A 24,097-nucleotide genomic window follows, 5' to 3' on the forward strand; every position below is an offset into this window, starting at 1 on the left:
ACGCCAATTTTTTCGAATCGATGACATTTTTCATGGTCTTCCAAGCGACGAAAAATTGCCGTGAAAAAATAAATAGGTGGTAACCCGAACTTACTTGCTATAGGTTAAATCACTCATTTCAAAGTAGTTTTAGTGCATTCATTTAACTGACTTCCAGACCGTGTTAAATCTGCTGCTATAAAGTCTATTCACGTTGTACAAATATTTGAATTTTTAAGACAAAAACCTTTTTTCTTTGCTTTCGTTTTTTTATTATATTAAGTGTTCATTATAAGTAGTTATATATTATAATACAACCCCGATTAGACAAACTTCATGAGCTTTTCGGGAGGAACGGTATCAAGCATTTCATTCTCATCAATACGCGGTTTAATTGGTTTGTAATCACCCTCTGGATCTTTGAATACATAGGCAAGAATGACGCCCACAATACCGAGGACAGAAACTGTCCCTAATGCTAGTGCAAGACCAATTAGAACAACAAATCCACGATCTATTTTCTTCTTTTCTGATTTTGACTTAGACTCACTAGTCGCTGATGTACTTGGAGATTGGGATGACGTCGACTGGGGGTTTGTCACAGTGATATTTAAGTTGGGAAGTGTGATTTGAGAATTAAATTCAGTTGAAACGTCTCTATTGATAAAAAAAGTTGGATTGTAGTTGGAAGAATTGGATATTTCTGAGATAAAGTAAGGGGTCCAGGCTTGAAAATCAAATAACAAGCTCTGTAAGTTACCATATTGTGGCATGGTGAAATTACCGTTAAGGAGGAGGATACTACCATCATGGGCATTGTTGGTTGCTCTCTTGTTTAAAGTGTCGGATTTTGTGTTAGTGCTTATAGTGGAAACAGAGCCGATCAAACTGTCATCGCTAGGTAATGAAGTTATATTCCATTTTTGATTTCCATAAATAAATAACGAAGTGTCATTCCATGCGACAAGAGAATTATCGGTAACAACAAATGAATTTAATTTCCCTTCCGATCCTGATAATAATGGGACCATGGTGAAATTGTTCAAATTAAAGGAGCCTAATCGTATAGATTGGTGTTCTCTTGTATTAAAAAGACCAGAAATAATTAATTCTGACGAATTAGCGAGGGAAAGCTGGGTGACTTCACCAAAAATCGTGTTATTGAAGAAGGTGGACCATGATTTCGTTTCATAATTATACAGACATAGTCCGGAACAGTTTGGCTTAGTAATTTGGAAATCTCCGCCAACTAGTATGCTACTATTTTTTTCAAAATTAACCAATGCACTGACTTTTGCATTCGATCCCAGCGTTTCGTTAGCAATTGTTGTCATATTCCTCAAATTAAAAATCGTCAGATCCGCCGTACTTGAGGACTCTGAACTAACAACTAACATGGTTTGATTATTAGCGTACAACATCCGAGTTATAGTGTTAGACCAATTCCAGGAAGGGTTGACTTTATTAGAAAAGTAGATCTTATTGAGAGCATCCGTTTCATATGCGTATGCTGAGACTGATTCATTTAAATATGCACCAAAGTACGGTACAATACCTCTCCCTATATTTAGTGCCTGCACTTGATCCTCATTTTTGAAACTCGCAGATCCATTCAAATTACTAAATTCCATATGAGACACTGTACCTGAGAACAAAACATCACCGTTACCGTTGTTACCAGCCGCCCAAAGTGATAGACTAAATGAAGTAGAATTTGATATCTGCGCATTGGAAGAGGCGTTGATGATGTAATTGTTATCAAAAACGAATAATTCATTGTCTGCAATGCTAATATTGGTGGCACTATTTACTCTCTTAGAATAGTTGGGAACTTTTCCAAAGGATTCATTAAAGAGTAAAACAGTTGATTGATTATCGGAAGAACGGAGATCCCCATATATTAGCAAACCTTGACCGGTCTTCGTTATGCCATACACATCACCTTGTATGGTTCGATTTTCACTCGACTTTATTTCAAAGTTCTCATTTAAGTCAATAGTGGAAATGCGGTTACTCACTCCACCAACTATCAATTTGTCGTTGTAGATTTCAACTAATAGGGATGCGTTTTTGGGATAATTGTTTACCGGGAAAAGATTTAAGGTCGTATTACCTACCTTTGTTTTGTTTGATGTCGTGCCAGTAAAGTTTGATTTTTGATATTGAAAAATACCATTCAATGGCGTTTGTCTTTTCACATTGTTAATCTCCGAAAGAGCATTAAAAGTATCAAGAGAAACAGTAATAACATTGACTCGATCCGCCACGACCACCGTAGCAGTGTTACTCGAATAGATTCCAGAGATATATTCCAAAACAATCTCCGGTGAGAAATCTAGATATCCGGAAAAAATCTGATCATATTTTAAATTATCGTTATTTTGATAAATCGTGTAAGTTTTCATCATTGTATTATTTTGTGGATTCCACACAGTTACGTTCACAATACCTCTTGAAGAGCAAGTATTATCCTGGACACATCCCGGTGTATATGTATTAATGGTATAGTGACCAGAGTGGATAATGTTAGGGTAGAATTTCACACGTGGAATTGGCTCATTCTGATCTGGAATGTAGTTTGTAGCTATATAACTTTCGCCTGTTAATCCATTATACCAACTATTGTTCGATAATATGGATGACGATGAATCATTGACCAGCGCGCTACAACCATATTCGTTCAGTGAGTTGTTGGCATAAGTGGAAAATGTATTCTGGTAAAGTTCTAAACCGGATAATCCAATGCTGTCCCCGTATGAATTCAAAGCTATAAGTTTCAAGGACGTTACAGGAAGCTCATTTGCAAAAGCAAAATCCTGGAAATCTGATGACCATTTCACATCTGTATTATTACCATCGATAAAGGTAATCATGTCCATGGATGAGGACGCATTTTGGCTTGCTGCTAGTAAAGTGGCCCGACTATACAAAGGGCAAAACTCATCACAATTTTTTAACTCCCCACTCAGTGGGTCTAGATACGTTAAGTTCATTATACTACTTGATGGATTAGTCAGAATTTGAAACAAAGCGATTTCACTGCCCGCATCTTGCGAGTTATAGAGTCTTATTTTTGTTGGTGAAACTTCATAAGGTAGGTTGCAAACCAGAGATCCAGATGTGGCAGGATATAACCATGCATTTCCATTGTCATTGGGGCAAACTAACGAATTAGATGCAAGTGTTGTACTTCCTTGAGAATCCCAGGAAGCATACCTCAAAGAAATCCGTTGCCCCAGCTCCAATTTTGTAGCATTTAACGAGAAGGTTGAATTTGTACCATTATTGGAACTGGTGATAAGCACAGAAGAATCATCCAATGTATAAAACTTTCCCGCAAAGACAATATTGTCATCATTAAGCTTGAGAATTGAATTCACATTGGAGTTTTCACCAAATCCTCCAAAAGGTAAAAGTTGCGCGGTATCTGACATGGCGTCCCAAACGAGAGCACTATGCCCTATCATGGAGCCATTGTTATATGAAAAGTTTCCTCCAAAATAGACAGAAGTATCATTCACAAGCACAGTCTCCACATCTCCTAACGACTGATTGAATATAGGTGCCATAGATAGCGTCGATAAGTTGTATAATATCTGATTTCCCACTGATATATTGTTTATTGTGCCTGATCCACTAAGGATAAACGAATCGTCACCGAATGGCGTGATCTTGTCTATTCGAGTATCATCAGACGCATCTTCCAACTGGATATAGGTATTGTTAGAGTAGTAAACAAGTCCATGCGAGTTTGTTCCCGGGCTTATACCTTTGGTGAAATTTTGCTGGCCTGTATATTTGTAAAATGATATGGCGTCCACACCGCCAAGGATTTGCACAGCGTTACTGTTATTTTGCGATATATTCAGATTGGGTAGCACATTGTCCTCAATATCTAGTAAGGATTTGATATTCTGCAGTTGTGATGCCTTTGAAGCCTGCGCAAGAAAGAGAAATGCGAGCGTCCAGAGACGATGAACAAACATTTATTATCTATATCCTATCAGAGAACTGGTGTGTTTTTATCCTTTCCCTTGCGTCTCTTGCGTTTTACGATCTATTCACTGTATAAATAAAACAGAAGATGGTATATTGTTGCTATTACAAATTATAGTATGAGCACAACTAAACCGCACAGTTTCCTTCGAGACTTCTGGTGATGACATTTCTCTGTTTCTGTATTTTTCTTTTTTGTATCGCGAAAAATATGGGAAAGAATGGCGTTTCTTACCACTTTAAAAGAAGAATTTTGCCTAATTTGGGAAATTGTCAACAAAAATGTCAACCCTATGAGACGTTTTATAACGTGCGATAGATTCATAAAGAAATGACAGGGAAACTGAACTAAAAACAGCTTGGAGCCCTCGAGTTTTAGGGTCCAGTTATTACTATGTAAATCTATAATTAATTATATCCAATTCTGGTAGCCAAACCTGTGCTTGGTGCACCAATCAGAACCATGCTCATAGTATTCTTCTCTTGTGACCCTGGCATTCCGGTAGGAAGCGGTGCTTGAGAATTGAGACATTACTTCCCATCCAAAGAGGGCACAATCACTTTCAGGCACCGATACATGACAAGTCCAGTCTGTGGGTAATTGCCTTTGTAACTCTGCTGCAAGCCGTTGGGCGAAATTGGGCAGATTGAAGTTTCCTCCCGTGCACACGATGTTTCCTACCATGAGAGGTCGTACTATCTCTGGTAGCATGGAAAGGCTCTCTAGAATTGCTTCCACAATGCCTGGTTTTGTTATTTGTGCAATTTCTGGGTGGAAAAATGTTTCTGGTATTGTGAATAGCTCATCCGTCAAAGTTATAGTTTGTGCATCCTCCGCTAACGGGCTATTTTCTTTTCTCCTATTCCTCACGTAACCAAGAAAACTAGTTTGGAAATCGGGTAGCACATATTCTAGTGCATGCTTGTCCTTTACTTTGAAACTATCAAAATAGGAAACTGGGCTAACAAACAGGCATTTCTCTTTGATATTATTAACAAGTATCGTTTCATCCATCATATTGTAGTGCCTGAACGACAAGGTTTCTTTTAGTAACCCAGTAAGGAAACGGCCTCCAACGTCCAATTTTTTTACTGCTTTATAGTACGGTATGCCTTTTAGGACAGGAATGATCCAAGTACAGTTGAACCCGGAATCAATAACCAATTGAAAATCATGATAGTCGCTATCAAATTTTTGTGTATCCCTGGGATTATTGGATGGCATATCTGCTTCGTTTGACTTACTAACAACGATGTCTGCATCTTCGTCCTTACCGGAGATAGCTTTCATTTTACTCTTATATGATTTAGTGAATGGTACGAATGCCGCTACAGGCGACTTAAAAAGGCTATCAAATTCATATTCTTCAAATATCACCTGGTCAGCATGTTTACTCAGTTCTGGCAAAGTCATACAGCTCTCGCTAGCGACCAAATGATGTCCCTTTCCCTCCTTTAGATCAAACCCATCGAACTCTATTGGATTGAAGAAACAATAATCCCATATGCAACTCTCCAACTCCCACAACGTTAGTTGTCCCAATTCGTGCGGTCTTCTGAAAGTAACGGACGAGATATCCTTGATGTTTTTGATATGGTTTGATAAATATGACGTTCCAAATTTATCTTTGGCCAATGCATTCAAAGCTCGAAACGGCTTTTCATTTGTGGAAGGACCAAACTTGATTTCATAGGACCCATTATCAATCACAATAGGCGCTGTTTCCATAGTTCAAATAATCTTGTCTACAATCTTTCCCCCTCTTTTACCTTGATGTTACATTAGTTCTCCCGTTCTTCTTGTTTTGCCTTGTATAGTATTTGTAATTCTTGACGGACAGTGATTGTTTACAACAATCGCGAAATATAGGAACACATCATCAATCATACTAAGAGCAGGTTTATTCCATAAAAGAAGCTCTAGGAGAAGCGGCACTACCTCAAGAAACCAACCACGTGGCAATCAGTGGAATATATTAGATGTGTGATAGCCCATTGAGCAAAAGACAGAAGCGGAAGGCCGTTGAAGAACCAGAATTATCTCTCGATGATAGTGACGCCACACAAGAACTGCAGGCAGAGAAGCAAGCTGATCGTTCTGAAAAGACACCAGATCCAAATTCACCTGCGTTAGAAACTTCATATGCCAAATCTCACACGCCCAGAAAGCTTGTTTTAAGCTCCGGCGAGAATCGATACGCCTTTTCTCAACCTACAAACTCAGCAACGACGTCACTACATGTACCGAATTTGCAGCCACCAGGAACGTCTTCTAGGGGTCGCGACTATAAGGCATACTCTCAATCGCCGCCCAGGTCTCCAGGAAGATCACCAACTAGGAGATTGGAACTACTCCAGCTTTCGCCTGTGAAAAATAGCAGAGTTGAATTGCAAAAACTATATAATAGCCACCAATCATCGACCAAGCAGCAGGGCAGGCTATTTATTAATGAATTGGTCTTGGAGAATTTCAAGTCCTATGCTGGTAGGCAAGTGGTAGGTCCCTTTCATACTAGCTTTTCGGCAGTAGTAGGTCCCAATGGTTCAGGTAAATCGAATGTCATCGATTCCATGTTATTTGTGTTTGGTTTTAGGGCGAATAAGATGAGGCAGGACAGATTGTCTGACCTAATCCATAAGTCGGAAGCTTTTCCAAATCTACAATCATGTTCTGTAGCAGTGCATTTTGAGTACGTTATTGATGAATCCTCAGGTACTTCTCGAATCGATGAAGAAAAACCTGGATTAGTTATCACAAGAAAAGCATTCAAAAACAATTCATCGAAGTACTATATAAATGGAAAGGAAAGCAGCTATACGGAGGTAACAAAGCTTTTGAAAAACGAAGGTATTGATTTAGATCATAAAAGATTTTTAATTCTGCAAGGTGAAGTGGAAAATATTGCTCAAATGAAGCCCAAAGCTGAGAAGGAGAGTGATGACGGATTACTGGAATATCTAGAGGACATAATTGGAACAGCAAACTATAAACCGCTGATCGAGGAGCAAATGAACCAAATTGAGGCTTTAAATGAAGTATGCCTTGAAAAGGAAAATAGATTTGAAATTGTTGATAGAGAAAAAAATTCATTAGAGTCAGGAAAAGAAACTGCATTAGAATTTTTAGCAAAAGAAAAGCAGCTAACGCTTTTGAAATCAAAATTATTTCAATTTAAGGTGTTGCAAAGTAACTCTAAACTTGCCAGCACCTTAGAGAAGATTTCTTCCCTAAATAAAGACTTCGAGACTGAAAAAGTAAAATTTCAAGAGTCGCTGAAAAAAGTGGAAGAGGTTAAAACTCAACGTAAAGAAATCAAAGACCGAATATCATCTAATGATTCTAGAGAAAAGGATCTTGTATTAGAAAGAAGGGAATTAGAAGGCACCAGAGTTTCTTTGGAAGAGAGAACAAAAAATCTGGCTAATAAAATTGAAAAATCAGAAAGGACTTCAAAGTGCACCAAACGTTCAATATCTGAAGCCGAACATACGCTTAAAGAGCTTCATACACAGCAAACTGAACATGAGTCAGAGATAAAAGATTTGAATCAATTGTTGGAGGAGGAACGAAGTGTACTTGATGAAATCAAACTATCTCTAAAGGATAAAACCAAGGATATCTCTACAGAGATTATTCAGCATGAAAAGGAATTAGAACCTTGGGATCTTCAACTTCAGGAAAAGGAATCACAGATACAATTAGCTGAGTCTGAGCTCTCTTTACTAGAGGAAACACAATCCAAACTGAAAAAGAATGTTGAAACCATGGAGGAAAAAATTCTTGCAAGAAAGGCACACAAGCAGGAGCTACAGGATCTTATTCTCAATCTGAAAAAGAAGTTGTCATCACTCAGAGATGAAAGATCGCAAGGTGAAGAGAATTTTAGTTCTGCTCATCTCAAGTTGGAAGAAATGCAAAAGGTTCTGAACACCCACCGCCAACGTGCAATGGAGGCTCGATCCTCTTTATCAGAAGCTCAAAATAAAAGCAAAGTTTTAACGGCCCTATCGAAATTACAGAAGTCAGGACGTATAAATGGATTCCACGGACGTCTAGGGGATCTAGGTATCATTGACAATAGTTTTGATGTGGCTATTTCTACAGCGTGTCCAAGATTGGATGATGTTGTTGTCGATACTGTAGAATGTGCGCAGCAATGCATTGATTACTTAAGAAAAAACAAACTTGGTTACGCAAGATTTATCCTCTTGGATAGATTACGTCAATTCAATTTACAACCTATCAGTACACCAGAGAATGTACCAAGGCTATTCGATTTAGTTAAGCCCAAGGACCCAAAGTTCTCGAATGCGTTCTACAGTGTTCTTAGAGACACTTTAGTTGCTCGGAGTTTAAAGCAGGCCAATAATGTTGCCTATGGAAGGAAACGATTTAGAGTAGTCACTATAGATGGTAAACTAATTGATATCTCAGGTACAATAAGTGGTGGTGGTAACCATGTATCAAAAGGTCTCATGAGATTAGGCACGAATCAGTCAAACAAGATAGATGATTATACACCCGAAGAAGTAAATAAAATTGAGCATGAACTATCCGAAAGAGAAAATAACTTCCGTGTGGCGAACGATACGGTCCACGAAATGGAGGCTGAACTGAAAAATTTAAGAGATCAAGAACCAGCGATTGAATCTAAAATATCAAAGACCGAAATGGAAGCTGATTCCATAACGAGTGAATTGACACTAGCAGAACAACAAGTGAAGGAAGCGAGAATAGCATACCATAACGCACTAAGTGATAAAGCGCAAGTGAACATGATAATGAAGAATTTAGAACGTTTAAAAGGTGAACATGATGACTTGCAATCAGAAACAAAAACTAAAAAAGAAAAGATCAAGGTCTTGCAAGGAGAAATTATGAAAATCGGTGGTACCAAACTGCAGATGCAAAATTCAAAAGTTGGATCGCTTTGTCAAAGGTTAGATATTCTAGTCGCCAAACTTAAGAAAGTTAAGTCCGGCATAAAGAAGTCGGAAGGAGATGTCCTAAAATTCCAGAAACAGCTCAAAAACTCCGAAAGAGATGTTGAATTATCATCAAATGAATTAAAAGCGATTGAAGAAAAACTGAAGCATACAAAACTGGATTTGTCAGAAAATGACATCAAAATGACTGAAACGTTCAACTTAAGAAGCGAATTAAAAGAGGAAAGCGAACAACTGAAGGAAATGGTAGCCGAAACGGAAGAAAATATTGATGAATTCAAATCCTTAGAGATTGAAATGAAGAACAAGTTGGAAAAATTGAATTCTTTATTGATGCACATCAAAAAAGAAATAAACCAACAGGAGAAAGGATTGAGCGAACTCTCCATTAGAGATGTGACACATACACTAGAAATTCTCGACAATAATACTATGGACATCGTCAAGACAGATAACAAAATAGAGCAGGCAGTAGTCAAGGAAAAAAGGTCTAGCGAAACTCAAGATGAAAAAAACATACAGGAAGAAGAGAGGACTTGTGATGATCACCATTCTATGGACATTGATGAAACTTCGAATGAGGTGATTAGAGGAATACCAAGGTTTTCTGAAGAGGAGCTAAAGGAGTTGGATATAGAACTACTTGAAAAGGAAATTAGCGAACTGTCTTACTATATTGATGAGACAAATGTCGATATTGGAGTTTTGGAAGAGTATGCTAGACGTTTAGCCGAATTTAAAAGAAGGAAGCTCGATCTAAATCAAGCTGTTCAAAAAAGAGATGAAGTAAAGGGACAAGTAGAGGTCCTTAAAAAGAAAAGGTTCGATGAGTTTATGACTGGCTTCAATATCATATCAATGACCTTGAAAGAAATGTACCAAATGATCACTATGGGGGGAAATGCTGAATTAGAACTTGTAGACAGTCTAGATCCTTTTTCGGAAGGTGTCACATTTAGTGTTATGCCTCCTAAAAAGAGCTGGAGAAATATTACAAATCTTTCAGGTGGTGAAAAAACATTAAGTTCTTTGGCTCTCGTTTTTGCTTTACACAAATATAAACCAACCCCCCTTTATGTCATGGATGAAATAGATGCCGCCTTGGATTTCAGAAATGTCTCAATCGTAGCTAACTATATTAAAGAAAGAACCAAGAATGCACAATTCATTGTTATATCGTTGAGGAATAACATGTTTGAGTTAGCACAACAATTAGTTGGTATTTACAAAAGAGATAATAGAACCAGAAGTACCACGGTAAAAAATATAGATATCTTAAATAGAACCTAGTTAGTACAACGATCAATTTAACAGTGCCTTTTGTTTGGAATATTCATTTCCATCAAAATAACATGAAGGTGGCACTCAACTCGTTATCAAGTAATATTCCTCTCATGTCCATATACCGTAAAATTAAAGGAGATAAAAGGTTAAGTTTTGCGCGTCAAAGACCAAAGATTTGCACTTATTCAACTAACACCACAAATTACAAATTAAAACAAGGTTTTTTAAGTAAAAATCAAATTCAAGTTTTGTAAACATAAAGCCCAGGGCATTTATACTATATGCAAATATTAAATAAGTAAAACCAATGAATTAGGAATATGGTATTAGATTTTCAGTAAAATAGAAAAAGGTGCAGTTAATGCGTATCGTCCAATATCTTGACATACTGCTTTTCTGCAAGGTAAACTAGCTTCTGTACAGGTATTACCGCAGTTTGGTGAGTGAATTTTGGAAATCTCTTTCTGTTGACGCCAAACCATTCCATGGGTGGAGTGGCATCTCCCAGATCTCTTATTTGAGGTACTTCGATTTGTGGTTCTTCAAGCGCAATATAGTTGAACTTGGAAGCAGTTTCTTCCTTGTTGATCGATTCTTCAAGTTCTTCTTCTGTCTGCCCAAATGAAATATTGGCTATTTGTGATCGACGAACAGCCAGTGCTTTTACGTGTGTGGTCCACATTTCTTTAATAAAGTTTACAGGTCCTAGATTCCACCTCACGGATATTTTGTCTGAAAAAGAGCACGCAAAAAGATATTCTAAGTTATTCGTCTTCTCTTCTTGTAAAGTTGTCATATGAACAGCAAGTTTCGGAATGTCAATGATAGTACCACCAACAATTTTGGACGCATAATGCATATAATCATCGATGGCGATGGAAGCCCCGACTTCCTCGTCGAGTTCTTCTTTTGAAGTAGAAAGAGCTGCTGAGACGTCCAAAACTTGCAATTGTAAATCTGTCTTTAATTTTTTCCCCGAATGTGTTTCCGAACGTATAGAGACTTTGTCAATCCTTACTACTAATACTTCCACATCAAATAAAGATATTGGCGAAATTTGAACCTTTAGGGAAGAAATGCTTACTGAGAGATCTGTTCTCAATAACTTTAAGGATCTCAAAATGTCTTTATATAATACTGGTTGCCTAGATTCACCAGGATTGGAATCCCGGAGTGTTTCCATATATGATATTTTATTATCCTGCCTCATACGTACAATGGTGTTGTAAATATCCAGGATATTAGCGGCAACTAATGCGGTAGAGCTGAGAATTATTTCATCTGATGAAAAGGAGACTTGTAACAAGTCGGGTAGAACCCCCTTGGCATCCTTTTCATTATGAAGCTGGAAGTGTATATTATTTATAGTGCCGATTAAGAACATATGATAATCAAAAGCAGCCTTTATAGCCATATCATCAATGTTCAGGGAGGTAGAAACTAATGGATGAGTATTCTTACCCTTTTCGGGTGACCATTTGACTTCGGATAACCAGCTTGCGTTTGCAACTTCAAACAGACCGCTCAGTCTACCTTCTGAAGTTAGGCTAATACCATCAGTAAAGGCGTGCAGCAACTGCCGCTTCTCATCATAATGATCTGTGGCAAGCCATGTTCGCTGAGTCCTCAAAGAAATTACACCTAGAGAAGGACCCAAATCGACGTCACCACTAACATTTGTAAAAATAAGTGTGAAGCACCAGGGTATTTCAGTACCTAAGTCGACATGGCTGGTGGATGTTAGCGAATGCATATCAATTCCCTTATTAACAGATCTTTGTGCTGGACGTGTATGCAAAATGCTACTGAACCTCCATATGTCTAAAAATAAATACAGATTCTGAAGCTGCTTAACATTAAAAAAGACGTTTAGATCAGAAACCAACCCTATCCCATACATACTGATTACATCCGGATGTGTAAATAAAATAGTCAAGTCCATAAAACCGACTTCAAAAGATGTACTCACTTCCCTTGAAAATATATGCTTAATAGATGCTTTTGTGTGTTCTAAGGTTAAAGAAAACTCCAGAGGATGTTCGGAATCAAATTCATTGGTTGTCACACTAAATAAGAACGATTCAAATCCAACATCTGCTTGAACCTTAGCTTTCGGTTCACAGCTCAAGCTTAGCTGTTGTTTAGCCGATGTGAGTTTAACAGCTACATCAAATTGATCCAAGAGCCGCTTATAATCAACATTCTGTGGAGAGGGTTTCGTAAAATTTGGTTTCTCGTCGGTGCTATGTTTTTTTATCATCTTTTGCAAACTTTCCGAAAATTCCATTAGTAAAGGAGCACAGCCTGCGTATAATGTATTATGCGTCGGATCAACAGTGATCAATGTTCTGATTTTATGTGGTCTAACTTTATCCTCATCGTGTTTATAGGTACAGTTTATAGTTACTACTGGACTTTTTATTTCGAACGATGGCTCACTCTTAGCTTCAATATCTTCATATGTGTAAACCCTAAAAACACCACCATCGTACTTGAAATTTGAATTAACAGATCTAATGTTATTGAGAAAGGGAGCCAAACTACTCGGGGCATTTTCCACACTTGAAGCAGCATAAATATTGCTATCTTCCGAATGGGAATTCTCAGAAACATCTAGAATGTTTCTTTTTAGCTCTTGAAATGCTCGCATGGACTGTAAAGTAGAGTCAATTACATCCATAAAAGACGGAACAAAGTTTACATCTAGAGCTTCACCATGGAATCTGAAAAACCAATCTTTCAACTCGCCACATCTTTTGAACCAATAAGATATTTGCATATTTGGTAAGAAGCTTCTATTATATTTATCCTTCTCGTTTCCTTCCGAAAAGAAGGTGCTTGATGTATTGCCATTTGCAACGGAGAAAAAAGAGTCCACAACTGTAAACTTGCCGAAATCCCTTTCATAAGCAGAAAACAGTCTATTATAACCTAGCATCAATCCTGGATCGGATCCTGTTCCGTACTGAAATAACCAGCCTATACAAAATTTGTACGATAGAATGTGTATAGAACGGAAATTTAGTGGTATTTCTTTCGGTTTATCACTTTTACCGGTGAACATTTTGATGTTCCAAATATTGGGGGCATGATGCTTTGTATAGTAATGGCCTAGGTCTAGTAGTTTATGCGCACCCCACATTAGTCTTAATAAAGAGTCAGGAGATAAGCAAACCCTAAAATGGGAACTCTCCACTTGGAAGGACTGTTCTGTGTCAATTGTTCTTTGTAAAGTGGATACTTTTATAGAAAAATCAAGCACTTTGGATAGACCAATAGGTAGTGATCTCTCTTTTATTAAAAATAAAATGTTTTCGATAGAAAACTGTCCTGTGACTTTGGTTTCTTCCGGAAGCATGCCGTTATTCGTATTGGTAAGTGAGAGTAGAAGCATGTGTAATTCAAACACAAAATATGTGGAAGCGACTGGAATGAGAATACCAAAATAACTAATACTAGTATCCAGTGTCCAGTTTATCATTAATGCAGGTACTTGCTTCTCTTTTTTCGGTATGTTTGAGCTAAAAAACAAAGACTTCAATGAACACAGAAGATTGATACCCTGGGAAGCAAGCTTCTCATCTTGCAAAAAACTGTTTACGATACGACGCGGCTCCGAAAAGGTTAACTTGATCATAGATATTGAAATATCAACGTTTATCAAGGAATAGCCCTCTTTAGAAACTCCCCCTTTAATTTCAATATCACCAAAAGAAAATCTTAAGTACTGTTCCTTTGTCTGGTGCGATGTCATGAAAAAATCAGTATCCCATATGCTTATCAAGATCTCATTCGAACCGAATTTGTTGAAGTAAATGTCAAGTTGTTTTGCTTCATGACGAATATAAAATGGAGAAAGCGGCATAATCTCTGAACTAACGTTTGAGAAATAACACGTCAATACAGTATTAATCTTTTGGCCAACAAACTGAGACTTTTTCTTTGATTTAGGCTTGAATTTTATACGTTCTTTAATCTTCAGTGCACTTTCTCTGATTTCAGTAATAGCGGTTACTGTTTGTTCAGTAGAACTCATTGCTCTAAAGTGAAGATCTGCACATTGGTTATTAATCAATATCGTGGGTTTATGAGACCACGCCTCGGTAGTAGCTAAAATTGAAAAATCGCGTAGTTGAGCTTCACCCAAAATAATAGATGCATGTTTTAACCATACCTCTGATTTCTGAGAAAAAATTACTACTGAGCCTGCTTGGCTAGTTGAATCTTTTAGGTTTTCCCATAATAAACTAACTCGGCCTCCAACTGTTCTACTCATCAGCTTTGTCTCATCCATGACCAGTTGCAATTCACTCTTATCTACTAGCAAGACAGTATTCATCCTAAATTGCTTTGATAACTCTGTTTTTGGATCACTTTTATCATCTTCACCCACTGCCGCAACCAGCGGAATGAGGTCCTGCAATTTAAGTAATCTGTCACTAAATTTCCCCTTCACTGAACCGATCCTTCCCGTAATCTCAATGGTTTCTTCTCTATTCAGAGATAAGCTTGTCACGGGAGGTGTCAGGTCCACTACTAAATTGGCATCTGCCACCACAAAATTATGTTCAACCTCATATCCCTCACCATAAACGGTAAGATAAAATGAACCCATAGTACACTTCAGTAATTTTTTGATCAGATTTTGTTTATGTTTCTCATTGTCTGTTGAAAATAATTTGCCGTATATATATGATCTTGCCACATCTGAAAACTCCCAATTTCTCCAGGTCGAGAACACAGACATAAAGATATTTTTAGCATCATTGGCAGAAGTGTATTTCCTCTCTTTTAGCACCTTGTCGATATTATTTTGCCAATCATCAGGAAGGTAAGTCAAAATATGCCTTAAACGTGTAATAATTTTCCAGCTACGATTCTCACGCACATGCCCTTTAGAAAGTCTCATAATAAAAGCTGGCTTTGTTATGACATAAGGATCATGGCTGATTTGATAATATTCGCTTGCGGCTGTAAGTTCTGAAATAAGTTCTGTCTTTGAACTAGTTCTGGTGTCCTGAATGGAATGGAAAGAGGTAGCAACTTCTTGTAAAAGATTTGCCTGATCGCTACAGTACTGAAAGAGCCACTCCATTTGAGATTCGTCTATAGTAATATCTGATGATGTCAAGTTCAATGAGTTCACTTGTCTACCTTCGGTAGACGACCATATTTCAAACCCCTCAAGCCCCAATGACAATGCAGGTGGACGATCTTCAGATAAGTCTGGATTTTTTTTCTGGTTAACAGTTACTCTGACAGTCTTTACCCTTGCTAAGGCTGCTACCTCCAATAATTTAGTTGTTCGATTCTTCTCGAGCGATTTTTCCCTCATTTGATAATCAATACGATCCAAATAGAGTTCGAAACCTTCCTCACCTGTTTCTTGCCATATCAAGTTTAAGTAAGCAATATGAATATCAATATTGGAAATAGAAGTAATCCCTTCTTGAAGATTGCTTAATCTTTTCACAATTCCAATTTCAATATCGTCCAAGACCTGTACCATATTTTCAGAATAGAGCTGTTCTAGTAAACTCTTGGTGAATACAAAAAGGAGTGGGTCAATATCCAAAAGAATATATGAAACATCAACAACATAGTTGTCTTTCTCATCATCTCCGTCTTCTGTAAAAGCGCCAGGTTTGAAGCCTGAAGAACTCGCCTCTTCGTCATTGTCATCTTCAGTGAAACTGGCCTTTGAAGGCTCGACAGTCGATGGAGTTTCAGCGAATGAGTCCTTAAAAGGATTCGCGGCCTCCAGAAGGGTGGCATACTCACCAACTATATCTTCAATGATAAAATCGATAGTATCAGGCAAAGTAGGAAGAGGTAAAGTTGGAATCGACGAAGATGGAGCTATAGCCCCATACAGTTTTTGATATGTATCTGAATCTTGATAAAATAGTGGAAGAAGGAAAGAACATCTATGATAAGGCGAATCATGGAATGTAATATATTTACGCTGCTCTGATCTCTTTTTATCGATATCTTTATATTGTTCGAAATTTGTGAATCTTAACTTTGTTTCAAATTTGAGAAATGACATATCCACACCATCACCCATTACGCAATTTAAAGAAATCTTCAATTTTGGGACCTTTACGTCTATTCTTTGTGAGTAATTTTCATTTTCAAAATCAATCAAAGTAAATAATATAGATTCCGCACTAATAACTGATTGTGATTTCATTACTGGATCTTCAAGGCTTATCCTTATCCTTTCAGCATGCACTGTTAATGAAGTCATATCATCAATGGTCTCAGTATCATATAATAATATATTCTCCAAGTCGTTGTAGCCAAAACCTATCTTATAAAAGGAACTGAAAAATCCCTTTATGAATTCAACGTCTGAATCAATGCTCAAATCACCAAGATTGATATCCCATTGGCAGAAGTAAGTAGGTTCTGTAGGCGGTAGTCCGTACATTCTGTGTCCATGGATGGTGAGATCTGAGAGTGATCCGTGCTCTTGTTCATCGGCACCGTTATTGCGGCGTATAAAATCAAAAACCTCATTTATCTGTTTTGAAACATGTCTTTTTATTGAAGTACCATCAAGAACTGCCATTATATCCATATAATAATTGCAACTTCTAAAGTCGACAACAAGCTCGGAAAAATGCAATGCAATACATGGGTCAAAACTATATATCGTTTCTGGTAATATTAAAGCACCATTCCAAACTGAAAAGGTGAACCAAATATCAGTTTCGTTGGTTGTCCTTTTCAAATCTGATCTTTTCATAGGTCCTTTAGCTTCAGAATTATTTTTTACACTGCTGTTCTGGTACCCTGAATCCACAGTAGATGCCAAATCTACTACTGAGCTCTTAGTAGTGACATCACCGACATCTCTGGCACCAAGGACGCCCGTGTACTCCTCGGAAGTCACGAAATTAAAGAATTCGCCAAAGTAGTTCATCTTTACATTTGTTAAATACCTCATGACAAACCCATAGCAGTGAAGCACCGTACTATTGCTTGTACATTCTATGACCAATGTATCAACATTATCGATATCTAATTCAGAATATAGAAGGTAGGTACCCTTAATTGTAAAGTCGTATGCTCTTCCAACTTCTTTATGTTTCATAAATTCGTTCAAAGTATTCCAAGGAGGTGTATTTAACATCATTCTGAACATTGGTGTTGAGATTTCGTACGATATATCTGTGTACGTCCCCAAAATACTCTCACGAGGCACTGTGACATCGATAGCGAGTTTATCCCCATGAAGTGACAAGTAACAGTTTTCGTTAAAATCCAATGGGTTGTTAACAATATTGTGATCATTTACGTTTAAGTAAATAGAATAACCCTCCATTTCCCAGTTGACCTTGTAAACAAATGGTCTAAAAAGTTCATATGGCGTAGGGTCACCAGCGGAAAAGTCTGAAAGCGTATCTGCAACTAATGTTATATGTTCTCGAAGTAAAAACGCCTCCAATTGCTCTGATTTCATATTGATTATCCATATGGCTTTGCTATTCCAACCTAATGGGTATCCTATATCTCCATCAATATTAAATACTTTACTCTTCAATAAAATATCGTGGTTAACACTTGACCTAATTTCAGTTTCCACAAAATGAACATGAAAGTTATTCTGAAATCCTTCCACAGTGGGGCAAACGCTTATATTGAAATTTGCATAGGTATCCTTACAAAATCGAAGATCCATCCACCCGAACGGCCTATATTCCTCACTAGTTTCTTTGTAGTGCTGCAAGAATTCAGCATCTTTGCTAGTTTCCCTTGTCGGTATTCGCCAAGTAGTATCTTCCGTTATCGAGATATTCATTCTGAAAAGTGTATATACCCTTCTTGAACCTGGTGGGAGTTTTTTTATGGGTTTGGCTGTCCTTGATACTACAGGAGATAAAACCCGCTGTAAATGACTCACTTGCCTTTGGGCCCAAGGACCGTAACAAATGGATCCTCCATGAATTTGAACGTCTAGAGCAAAGTCCGGAGGTGCCCCATTATTACCCACATCGGGCCCATCAATATCAGATATTGTTGGATGAGCTCCATGTGGTACGACACCTGGAACATCGACGTCATACGAAATAGTAACCTTTGGACATTTTAAAATCGATGTAAATTTAGCATACTCATGGTTTGTGAGATCAAATTCAATATCATCTAAATCGTTTGCTTTAGCCTCTCCTGAAGTAGCTTTGTAAAGAGACAAGCCTTTCCATTTTTGATAAAAACTGTCGTTCGATGACCTTGTGTTCTTTTTAGTTCTTTTTGATACAACTGGTTTGCTTACTAGCTGTAGGACTCTTATAAACGCTTTCCACAACTTTGATACTTTTCCTGTGTCTAACTTGAATTTCAACCCGATGGCATCATCGTAACCAATGTTTTGTTTGATGGATATTTCAAAATTTTTAAATTCCATTTGTGTTTTATTTCTATACAGGTCTACTCGCTCCTTGGGAGGTAAAACATCTACTATGCCCTCACCGCTTTCGTAGCTTAAAATCATAACTGATGGTGTGAATTTGTTTCCCAACAATAAGGAACCGCGACTAAAATTAAGTTCAATTGGTAAAAATTTCAAAAACTGTGGATGTTTGCCGATATCTGTCTCTTGGTAGTCCCTATCATTGATTATTGAAGCATCAGAGTTTGTTGTATACGCAGATTCGCTTAGATCCTCGTCTAATTTATCAGCACTGCTTCCGTCACTAAATGGTTCGGGAAAGGAATGTTCATTGAGGTATTTCTCAAATTTGTCTCGTTCATCTTTAGACAACAAGTTTATAACGTTATCATATGCAACTGTTCTGTTGTAAATAAAAATTTCTAAACCTTCACATTCTAAACAAAACTTGCATGGAAGTTTTACATTGTTTTTAGAAGGGCTCTTATTATTATCTATCAATTCTGCTTTTCTGCAATTTAACAGCCAGTATTTCCATGTTATGCTACCCTCTAGAATAGAAATCGTATAGTCTTTGTGTATCACGGAAAGATGTTTGAAATGAATTCGACCTCCTAGCAACGAGACACGAAGTGTCTCAACGTTTATCTTTACTTTCGCTCGTTTCCATAATAGCCATTCTAGTATAAAACTTACAAGGTATGCATAAATTCTTCCCATGTAGAATACCATTGTCAAACACGCTACGATAGTGAGAATCCAATCTACCAGAAAAACCCAACTAAAGTCTTTCTGGTGAGTAAGGGGAACCCCACGTAGTTGCGAAACAGCTTCCATGCTTACCAGCTTACTACAGTTAGTGGAAGGCTTGAGTTAGGTGGACTCAATGAATACTAATTCTTCTTCTTCTTCGAAAGAGCACTGAATAAAAAAATAATGCCGCTGTGAAATATTTGGATTTTGACCTATAGCTCAATATTGATGAAGCCAAGAGTGGTACCAACAGCTTTTTAATATTGAGCTTCGTTTCCGCTTGTTTGTATATCAATCGCCATCCCTACGAAGTTATTGAGAACGCATCGTGAAACTCTCACCTTAATTCCAGCGGTAGAAAAAAAAAGTCTTGAACAATACACGTCGGTTACACTAAGAAAGATATGACGATTACAGCCTAATAAGAATACGTAACGGACTAAAGACGTGTGGAATATAGCGAAAATGGCTTTATTGGAGAAGTTGCATCGAAGGATTGTTGATATGGGGCTTGTCCCACGCATCATCGCATCATTACCAGTTGTTTCCATGGTATGCGCCCTTTTTGGGTTTATTTCTATCGCTATTCTGCCTATGGATGGACAGTACAGAAGAACATATATTTCTGAGAATGCATTAATGCCGTCACAAGCGTACAGTTACTTCAGAGAATCCGAATGGAACATTTTGAGGGGATATCGATCTCAGATTGAAGAAATGGTAAATATGACTTCTATGGAGAGAAATAACATAATGGGTTCCTGGTTGCAAGAATTTGGTACCAAGACTGCTATCTATGAAAATGAACAATATGGAGAAACTTTGTATGGTGTAATGCACGCTCCCAGGGGTGATGGGACAGAGGCAATGGTGCTTGCTGTTCCATGGTTTAATTCAGATGATAAATTCAATGTTGGTGGTGCGGCATTAGGTGTATCCTTAGCTAGGTTTTTTTCACGTTGGCCAGTATGGTCCAAGAATATAATTATTGTTTTCAGTGAAAACCCCTGTGCAGCTTTAAGATCATGGGTTGAGGCATACCATACTTCCTTAGATTTAACTGGTGGTTCCATTGAAGCTGCTGTGGTAGTTGATTATTCAAGTGCAGAAGATTTTTTTGAGTATGTGGAGATTTCTTATGACGGTCTAAACGGTGAGCTGCCCAATTTAGATCTCGTCAACGTCGCTATATCCATTACCGAACATGAAGGTATGAAAGTTTCTCTGCATGGTCTACCCCTTGACCAGTTGACCATCAATAATTACTGGTCAAGATTGAAAGTACTATGTTTAGGAATAAGGGATTGGGCATTGGCTGGTGTTAAAAATCCCCATGGTAACGAGGCATTCAGCGGTTGGAGAATCCAATCTGTAACGTTGAAGGCACATGGGAACAGCGGCCATGATATCACTACTTTTGGACGTATACCAGAAGCAATGTTTCGTTCCATCAACAATCTTTTGGAGAAATTCCATCAGTCGTTTTTCTTTTATTTGTTACTAGCGCCACGTCAATTCGTATCCATTAGTAGTTATTTACCAAGTGCCGTGGCTTTATCAGTAGCATTCGCCATAAGTTCATTAAACGCCTTTATAAACAATACTTATGCAAGTATATCCATATTTTCTGAGTATAATCTAGTGGCGTTGTTGGTCTGGTTCATATCATTGGTCATATCATTTGTCGTTTCACAAGTATTTCTTCTACTACCTTCTGCAGGATTATTGATGGCGATTAGTATGATTTCTTGTTTTTTGCCTCTAATACTGTCCAAGAAAGTTCATATATCAGAACCACTATCATACAGGTTAAAGAATGTTGCATTTTTATATTTCAGTTTGGTTTTAACATCGCTACTAATGATAAATTTTGCTATGGCTTTGCTGATCGGTACATTGGCCTTTCCAATGACATTGGTAAAGACTATTATTGAAAGTTCTGGCGAGCATGAAGTAAGCGCTAAACCTTATATCTCAATAAAAACTGAGCCCAAAGAAGAGACAGAGCTCATTGAGAATTATGAAGATATAATGCCGGGGAAAAGTCAACAAAGACAAGAATTAAAGAACCTACTGTTATTAGTATTGACAAACCCATTCATTTCGATAACTATATTTGGATCATTTTTTGATGATGAATTTCAAGGATTTGATGTAATAAATAAACTTGTTTCAGCATGGCTAGATTTGAAATGTTGGAGTTGGTTCGTCCTTTGCATAGGTTGGCTGCCATGCTGGTTGTTGGTCTTAGCATCATCATTTGAATCTAAACGTGTTATGTTGAAGTCAAAAGAAAAGCAAAGTTAAGTATCATTGGTCAAAAAAGATAACCAACGAGTATTTCAACTGTCTAGATTGGCTTAGTTCGCAAAAAGCATAAAAGCCGAGCCAAAAGAAGAAATAATATAGTGATACAAGTGTGTATATAATAAAAGATAAAAGCGTTGATAAAACATGGTGTTATAAAATTTATCTAGTGTGTACCTACTATTCTATAGTAGTTATTCTAGCTGTAACACGGTGAAGGGAAAATGCAATAGTAGCAAATGATTGTACAAGACATAAAAAGTCATGATAGCATTATTCCCACTGTATATATATATGAATTTAAACGTTCCCTGTTGGTTGTTCTACAGTCTCTTCTTCAATCGCGGTAGTGATCGAAAAATTCTTTATGGAAAGTTTCCCATTTCTTAATCCATTCGAGACCAGGTGCCAAAAATGTTGTCCTTAAATGATAAGTACCCGGTTCTTGACCAAATCCGGAACCAGGAACGGTACAGATACCAGTAGACTCTAATAACTTCTTACAATAAAATTCATCTGGAGTTAGCTCTAAATGGCGAGCCTCTTGAACTGCCCTAAAAGGTAAGTCTATCTTGGGGAATAAGTACATGGCACCTTGAGGCTTTTGACATTCAATGCCTTCTAAGGAGTTGAATGTCTTGTACAAGGTCATTGCTCTTGTAATTAACTTTTCGTGAATGGAGTTACGCTCTGCCTGGTCTGACTCAAATGATTCTTCACCTTCCAAGGGTGGACGAACCATCAAGTCAACCAAAGCCTGACCAGTGACGACAGGACACAACGAAATTGAGGCTAGTTTCAGAATAACTTGTCTCATTTCATGACTGAACCCGGTTAGTTCCATGTAGCCACCTCTTTGGCCACATTCACCGGAAACACCCTTAGAAGTTGAGTGCAAAGAAGCTAGCTGAACATTATCGAATTTACCTGGATGCTCTCTTTGCAAATGTCTCAAAATTTTTTTCATAGAATGGAACTTAGTGCCAGGAAAGATGTTTTCCTGGTAAACTTCGTCAGCTATTACTACTGTACCGTATTTGGCTGCAACTTCAAATATCTGAGCTATCGATTCGGGTGATAAGACGGCACCGGTAGGATTACCTGGATTGATTACTACCAGTACTGTAGATTTGATTTCGTTTTCTATAGCCTCTTTGACGACAGTTTCAATTTCTTCTGGATTAGTTGACCAACCTGAACTTTCGTCTAAATAATACGGTAGGGCTTGAGAATTGTTTAAGGCCAGAGTGGCAGTATATAACGGATATTGTGGGATGGGAATCAAGACACCTGTTTCCGGACCTCTACAAAATATGGATAACAAGTAATTAACAGCTGCCGATGCACCAGCAGTTAAGAAAATGTCCTCTGGATATGATATCTCACCTTCATCTCTCTTTGTTATGAATTCAGCGACACTTCTCCTTATTCCTTCAACACCTTGGGAAGAAGAATAAGCACCAACAGAACCACCGATCTCCTCCATTAAGCTTTTTGCACGTTTAATTGCATCTAGCTTGAACAATTTTGAGTCAACTAATTGTTGCTCATTTTGATTCAATAGTTCTGGATATTGTAAGAGAGACAAGACCTGCCTGTAGTAAGTCAAAGGTTTTTGTTGTAGTTGCTGAGGATTACCAATATTAGCATTGATGATCTTATTGAACGGCAACGATTGAGGATCTTTCTCCAGTTGAGCTTTGAGTTCTTCAGCTCTCATTGGAATGGCACCTCTGACGGCATATTTAGCTTTCAAGACATTTTCATTTACGTCATCTAAAGTCAACTGTTCAGCAGGATAAAATTCATTATTCGAGGTTTTCAACGTATGATGTGGAAAGCGGTTCAAATGACGCAAGTCGTTCAGAGAAGACTGCCCAGATAGTGAACGTCTATGGTTTTGAGCAGCAATCCAGGAAGAGCTATGCCTCTGTAAGACTGGCCTAATTTTCCTGAAAGCTTTCAAATTTGTATTACTAGCTGAAGTGGTGAAGGGAGTAGAGATATGTGGCATTTTTTCTGCGCGTGAAGTGAGAGTTCTTATATGATACGACTTGATAGCCTGACTTATGGAGTTGCTCACTGTGAAATGGGTTTTGGCTGACAGATATGACATCGTGGAGAGGAGAAAATAAAGGCTGGTCAATATATTTATATCTTTTAGTCGGAGTGTAGAGATAATTAAATGTGGGGGGAAAGGACAACGAAGATTTGTGTTCTCGAGAAACGTGTGACTGGTATGAACAACGAAAGCAATATAGCGAGACACAAGTAGTAATAGTGAAAGAACTTTTTCCTAATATGACACGCAGGTCACGATCGTTTACAAAGGGCGCAGGAAAGTCTAAATACGTCAACTGCAGTAGAAAAGGACAGTACGTGGAATTGTCTCAACGAATGGTCGAAAATTGCAAAGTTCTTGGTTTGGACCCC

General features: G+C 37.8%; 6 protein-coding genes across 6 annotated transcripts; 2 read left to right on the forward strand and 4 right to left on the reverse strand.

Annotated features, from left to right (window-relative positions):
* Nucleotides 1-302: 302 nt before the first annotated feature.
* RAX2 (Rax2p) lies at nt 303-3,965 on the reverse strand (the record flags this gene model as incomplete). The annotated part of the gene is made up of 1 exon (XM_056224194.1): nt 303-3,965. One exon carries the CDS (start codon nt 3,963-3,965, stop codon nt 303-305), a length of 3,663 nt encoding a protein of 1,220 aa, XP_056078137.1.
* A 422-nt stretch (nt 3,966-4,387) lies between these two features.
* Nucleotides 4,388-5,704, reverse strand: ARP6 (Arp6p; the record flags this gene model as incomplete). The annotated part of the gene is made up of 1 exon (XM_056224195.1): nt 4,388-5,704. The coding sequence occupies one exon, from the start codon at nt 5,702-5,704 to the stop codon at nt 4,388-4,390; it is 1,317 nt and encodes a 438-aa protein (XP_056078138.1).
* A 251-nt stretch (nt 5,705-5,955) lies between these two features.
* SMC4 (condensin subunit SMC4) lies at nt 5,956-10,212 on the forward strand (the record flags this gene model as incomplete). The annotated part of the gene is made up of 1 exon (XM_056224196.1): nt 5,956-10,212. The coding sequence occupies one exon, from the start codon at nt 5,956-5,958 to the stop codon at nt 10,210-10,212; it is 4,257 nt and encodes a 1,418-aa protein (XP_056078139.1).
* A 352-nt stretch (nt 10,213-10,564) lies between these two features.
* CSF1 (Csf1p) lies at nt 10,565-19,441 on the reverse strand (the record flags this gene model as incomplete). Its single annotated transcript, XM_056224198.1, has 1 exon — nt 10,565-19,441. One exon carries the CDS (start codon nt 19,439-19,441, stop codon nt 10,565-10,567), a length of 8,877 nt encoding a protein of 2,958 aa, XP_056078140.1.
* Nucleotides 19,442-19,822: 381 nt separating this feature from the next.
* GAA1 (GPI-anchor transamidase subunit GAA1) lies at nt 19,823-21,664 on the forward strand (the record flags this gene model as incomplete). Its single annotated transcript, XM_056224199.1, has 1 exon — nt 19,823-21,664. The coding sequence occupies one exon, from the start codon at nt 19,823-19,825 to the stop codon at nt 21,662-21,664; it is 1,842 nt and encodes a 613-aa protein (XP_056078141.1).
* Nucleotides 21,665-22,001: 337 nt separating this feature from the next.
* ALT1 (alanine transaminase ALT1) lies at nt 22,002-23,780 on the reverse strand (the record flags this gene model as incomplete). The annotated part of the gene is made up of 1 exon (XM_056224200.1): nt 22,002-23,780. The coding sequence occupies one exon, from the start codon at nt 23,778-23,780 to the stop codon at nt 22,002-22,004; it is 1,779 nt and encodes a 592-aa protein (XP_056078142.1).
* Nucleotides 23,781-24,097: the final 317 nt, after the last annotated feature.

The sequence above is a fragment of the Saccharomyces mikatae genome (genome assembly GCF_947241705.1).
Source record: "Saccharomyces mikatae IFO 1815 strain IFO1815 genome assembly, chromosome: 12".
NCBI classification, from domain to species: domain Eukaryota; kingdom Fungi; phylum Ascomycota; class Saccharomycetes; order Saccharomycetales; family Saccharomycetaceae; genus Saccharomyces; species Saccharomyces mikatae.